Source organism: Trichosurus vulpecula, chromosome 8 (genome assembly GCF_011100635.1).
Source record: "Trichosurus vulpecula isolate mTriVul1 chromosome 8, mTriVul1.pri, whole genome shotgun sequence".
Classification (NCBI taxonomy): Eukaryota; Metazoa; Chordata; class Mammalia; order Diprotodontia; family Phalangeridae; genus Trichosurus; species Trichosurus vulpecula.
This window is the reverse complement of record NC_050580.1, coordinates 187562417-187568416: the sequence shown is the minus strand read 5'-3', so window position 1 is coordinate 187568416 and position 6000 is coordinate 187562417. Positions and strand designations below refer to the sequence as shown.

General features: G+C 41.5%; 1 protein-coding gene across 1 annotated transcript in view; it reads left to right on the top strand.

The window, feature by feature from the left end:
* The first annotated feature begins 2509 nt into the window (after window positions 1-2509).
* Window positions 2510-6000, top strand: part of AQR (aquarius intron-binding spliceosomal factor) — a 114599-nt gene continuing 111108 nt past the window's right edge. The window contains exon 1 of the mRNA XM_036735557.1: window positions 2510-2721. Within this exon, the coding sequence (XP_036591452.1) occupies window positions 2647-2721 (75 nt within the window). The 5' untranslated portion in view covers window positions 2510-2646. The remainder of the gene's footprint in view (window positions 2722-6000) is intronic.

Below are 6000 nucleotides of genomic sequence, written 5' to 3'. Positions count from 1 at the left end.
AGCCATCATCAAACATCATCTGAGCAACCAGAACTCAGGCTCCTACTATTGGCTTTGGTCTTGGCAACTCCCCTCAGGACCCTGAGGGCTTCATGCCCACATAGGCTTAGCACCTAGTAGATAGAGGTTTGGGCCTGGGGCTTTGCACCTAGTAAGGCTAAATCAAAGACAATTAATCATTTAAAAACAGTAAGAAAGTCCCACCTTAATTGCCAGTACACCATCTTGGATACTCTTGCACCCTGGTGCTGCATGGTGGCCCTGAATCGCCTCAGTTAAAAGACCTTAGTTTTTTTGCTGTTTTGGCATGTTTTTCATGTTGACAGTGCTAACAGAGAAGCATCCTTAAGAACACATTCCTGTTTTGTTTCAGGTCATATTTCAACCAAATCAAATCTGAGTTTTATAACTACTAATGGCAACATTTAAAAATCTCAAAAATTTCTGGGAGAGCTTCAAGATTAAGAACTCATTGTTATCACTTAACTTATTCTTAAAGACACATGGTGGTACTCCCAGCTCCCTATAATTTTTCTCCATTATCACCTTTCCTCTCCCCACCTTCTTACTTGCCCTCAGGGTGAGAGATATGGTGGAAACCACAGAAGGAAGCTTCATGTTCTCATCTCCCACTTTGAAGCCTGGGACCATCCAGCTGTCAGGTCTCAAAACAAACACACAGACACGGAGACACAGACACAGACACACAGATACACACACACACACACATGCACTCACAACGTTTTCCATATCCTTCTTATTTCTGCAAAAAAATAACTTTCTCAAACTTTTTTCAACATGCTTAAACTTTCTTCCTTCATTTCTCTCTCTCTCTCTCTCTCTCTCTCTCTCTCTCTCTCTCTCTCTCTCTCTCTCTCTCTTTCTCTCTCTCTCTCTCTCAATCTGGCTGGGCAGGAGGGAAATTTAAAAATGGATGGAAGTTCATAGGATTATAGATTTATATATTTTATTATAGATTTAGCTTTGCAAGGGACCTTAGAGGTAATTTAATCCATTTCTCACTATTCACAGATGAGGAAATTGAAGCTGAAGAGGTCTAGTGATTTATCCAAAGTAATCTGGCAAGGCAGAAGTTTGAACCTGGATTATTCTAGTCCAGTAGTTATAAGGTCATAGATTTAGTGCTAGAAGGGACCTTAGAGGTCAGTTCATTCATCTTCATTTTACAGTAGAGAAAACCTAGATCTAAAGAGGTTAGGTGACTTATCGATGATCACATAGGTAGCAAGTGGCAAAACCAGGATTTGAACTCAGATCAAGTACATAAGCATTATTAAATGTGCTAAGAGTTAGGTCCTGTGACAAAGAGTTTAGCTTCCACAGGGAGTGACTTTGCATTCAGGATTTTTCCAATTAGCTTAAATGCTTTATTCAAATACTGTAAAAAGAGTCTGCAAACCCTTCATATTGTATCTCTTTGTCCCTATCAGGATCATGACTCAATGTTCTTTTTTTAATTTTCATATTTTTATTATTTAATATTTTTAGTTTTCGACATTGATTTCCTCAAGATTTTGAGTCACAAATTTTCTCCCCATTTCTCACCCTCCCCCTCCACTCCAAGATGGCATGTATTCTGATTGCCTCTTTCCCCAGTCTGCCCTCCTTTCTGTCACTACACTCCGCCTCCCCCCATCCCTTTTCTAATTACTTTTTTTGTAGGGCAAGATAGATTTCTAGACCCCATTGCTTGTAAACCTTATTTCCTAGTTACATGTAAAAACACCTTTTTTTTTTTGAGCATTTGTTTTTAGAACTTTGAGTTCCAAATTCTCTCCCTTCCTCCTCCCTCCCCACCCACCCTCCTTGAGAAAGCAAGCAATTCAACATAGGCCACACAGGTATCATTATGCAAAGTACTTCCATAACAGTCATCTTGTGTAAGACTAACTATATTTCCCTCCATTCTATCCTGTCCTCCCTTTATTCAATTTTCTCCCTCCACCCTGTCCCTTTTCAAAAGTGTTTGCTTTTGATTGCCTCCTCCCCCAATCTGCCCTCCCTTCTATCATGCCCACCCCCCATCCCCTTCTCCCCTACTTTCCTGTAGGGTAAGATACTCAATTGAGTGTGTATGTTATTCCCTCCTTGAGTCAAATCCGATGATGACTGTCTTCTTGATAATTCCATTGGTCTCCTAGGGACTTGGGGTAGGTCACCCATTGCTACAGGTGGGGCAACTGAGCCAGGGCAGATGGCTGGGAAAACTTGCTTCCTTCGTCACTGTCCGTATGTATCTCACTGCTTTGTCTGCCTTTCTAAGCAACATCCTTTCCACAGCCAGCACCAAAAGAAAAATCAGTCTCCGCCCTCCGTGCTTTCTCTCAACCTCCCGTTAGGGGGCAGGATAGAAGGCGGTCTCTTCTGCATTTCCTTGCTTCTCTAGCCCAGAGTATTTCTCTGCCCATTTCCGGTCGCTCTGTCCTCCGCGGGAAACTTAGAACCCTAGGCTCTCTTCTCTGTCCCCGAAGGTGACGACTTCCGCTCCGGACGGGATCCCGGAAGTGCCGATCGACGGCAGGCAGTCTTTCCGCGGTGCGTGTGGTGAGATAGATCACTGGGGATAGCCAGGGATCTGCTCTTATCTCCAGCTGCTCCCAGGGTTGGACCAAGGGCCAACCAACCATGGCGACCCCAGCGCCGCCCAAAAAGATCCTGGCCCCCACGGTGTCCCAGATCAACGCCGAGTTCGTGACCCAGGTGAGCGCGGCGGGGCCGGGAGGGATGTGGGTATAGGAGCCAGCGGAGGATGCAGAGGGGGCAGGCAGGGAGGGGAGAGGACCGAGGGGCCGAGGACCACTGGGCCTGGAGAACGTCGGGAGCGGGAGGTGGGGCAGGAGGGCCGTACAGTGCTGGGGGACTCCTATCGCTTTCTTTTGGAACAAATTCTAGCCTGTGTCATCGCTCAATTTTCTTATCCCTACTTCTAGAAAGTGGATGAAAGCCACTTTCTTCGGGTTATTTTTTCAGTGTAGAAAGGGAAAGTGAGGCAGGAGGAAAGTGAGGAGCTTGCAGTTACCGTAGAGTTTACTTAAGTGGGAAACTTCTTGAGGACAGGACCGGAATCTTCGAGTTTCCATTTCCTTGCCCCGTGATTGATAGAAAAGGAGATGGAGAGAGAGTGGAAGAGGTAAAGAGGCTATTATAGAAGTAATCCATCCTGAAGCAAGTGTTTACCGGGATTGGGGAAAGGAAATGCAAGGATGGATGGAAGAGATTGGATCTTTGGGACTTGGAAACTGATCATATATGTGATTGGAGAAAAACTGGGAGGAGTCAGAGATGAATGAACGTGGCTGAATAAATGTTGAATTAGCGGACTTAAATGCAGGCAGTTGACAGCATTTATTAAACCCATTAATTTATTGGGGTATACTAATCTGTCATTCAGCAGTCAATAAATATTTATGAAGCAGTTGCTATGTGTCAGACACTGTTTTAGTTCTTGTTAGTGTCCCTTGATGGACACTGTGACTTTAAAATATACTCAAGATCCTTCTTCAGTGAAGGGGTTCAAGAGAGAGAATTAAATTATTAAAAGTATTTATTAAGTGCACACTATGTGACAGTGTATGTATGGATGGATTTGAGCAAACCCCACTTCACCACTCTGTAAAAAACCTTTCATATGGCTAAAATAACTCAAAGGATCTTAGATTTGGGGCTAGAAAGGGCTTTTGTAAACTCTAAAACCCCATGTAAAAACCAATTGTGTATAAATCTTAATATTGTCTCCCTGATGATATTATAAATTCTATAAAAGTAGGGATAATGCCGTATGCATCTTTTGAAACCCCCTAATTGTTGGTAGTGGAGTCCAGACTCTTTATTTTACAGATGAGGACACTGAAGCCCTGAGAGGAATTGATAAAATGCATTTCCCTCTCTTCTTTCTAGATATGGGGGCTATGGGTGTGGAACATTGCATATTCTAGAACAAAGACTCAGTTGTTACATTGCTAGTAACTTTGTTTCGGAAGTACATATCAACAAAGCCTGAAGAAGTGTGGTGGACCAAGAATCAAGAGATCTGAACCTTTGGCAGATTACTTAACTCTTCTCTTCCTCACTTTCTCCTGTCTGTCTTCATTTCACAGGGCTTTTGTGAAGAACAAATAAAATTAATTTTTATTATGATGTTTTGAAAAGTATAAAATTATGTACAAGGTATAGTATTCAAATCAGGAATAGTCTATATTTATAGCCTGTTGTATGCTAAGGCTCTCTAAGGGGTTTCAGAAGATGTATAAGGTACTATTCTCTTAAAAAATTTATAATCTCATCAGGGAGACAGTAATACATACATACATACATACATATATATATATATATATATATACACATATATATATATATATATATATACACACACACAATTGGTTTTTACCAATTTTTTTTAACCAACTGGTTTTTAAAGGGCTTTTAAAGTTTACAAAGCACTTTAAATTCTCATTGGCTCTTCATAGCACCTCTGAGCTGGGCATCACAGGTATCATTATAAATGCTTTCAGATGAGGACATTGAAACTCAGATTAATGACTTGCTCATGTCTTCACTGTAAGTGTCCAAGATGGGATTTTTACGTATAAAAGAGGCAGTGCTACATTCTGAGTCTTGAAGACCTGGTTTCAAATTCTAACTCTGACATTTATTAGCTTTGTGGCTCTGGGTAAGTGACTTGTCTGCTGTGTGCTGAAAGAAGTTCTCTGGGTGATAAACTTAGTGGATGAGGGAGCAAGTTCTTACACCAAGAGTTCTTCATCACATGTCTTTATATTTGTATATACACATGAAATGAATAAGTGAATTAAACATCATTTATTAAATACTTAATACGTGACCAACATTGTGCTAAGCACTGGGATACAAAGAGAAAAAGAAGACAGTTTTACTCTTAAGTAGTTCACTGTCTTATTTGGGAGACAACACATGTAGGAGGGTCAGTTGCAGTGTGGATAGAAAAGCTAAGGAACCTTCGGGGTATTGTCTTCCTTGTAGGGTGAGGAGCCCAGTCAGTTCTTTTATACTGCCGTTGGATTTTGGGGTGGAGAGAGTGGGCCTAAGGGTTGGAGGGAATTTTGGATTACCTTTGGTAGTGATTGGAATAGGGGATCAACATTTGGCAAGGAGGAAATAAAGGGAGGGGCATTGGCAGTAAAGATGAAGTCTGGGTGGCTGGAGAATAGGGGAAGGCAGCCCTGCTAGCTGCCAGCTCTAGCCATGGTGGTTCAGGCCATGAATTGCCTAACAGAATATAATTTTCTATGAGAGGAGGAACAAGCATTTTTTAAGTGCCTACTATGTGCGTGGTGCTAAGGCAATTTGCTAAGAGCTTTGCAAATATGGTATAGTATGATCTGTGTGTACGAATTCAAAGGAGAGAGATTGGTTTGGATTGCAGAGGCAGGGGGAGATTTCATGGAAATGAGTAGGACTTTACCCAAGCCTAAAGGATATATAGGATTCTAACAGGTAGGGGTAGGGGAAAGGGCATTCCAAGTATAGGTAATTTGTGATGAAAAACTCAGGATGTTGAATAATCTAGTTTGGTTGGAGGGTAGAATATATTAAGATGAATAATATGAATGATGCTGGAAAGGTAGGTTTGAGCCAGATTGTAGAGGACCCTTACTTTGGGGTCATGAGAGGTTTAGTTCATGGTCTTAGGTAACAGGCATGCCCTAAACCAAGTGTATGAATAGTCTTTTCTGCCTTTGAGAGTCATCAGGAACAAAATGCTGTGTCCTCCTTCACATGGAAGTAATACAGTATACTTCCTTTTTCTTTCTTCTTTTTTTATTTATTGATACACATAAGGACAGCATCTTTTCCTAGTAAGAGCAAAGCATCATTTCTTTGATCTGCTAGTCTGTGCCTGTTCAGTTTCTTAAGGGATAGTTCTGTGTATTTAGACATTGATGTACCACATCTGTGAACAGATAGTGCAGCTCTGTTTTTGATTAACTATTAACTATTAAC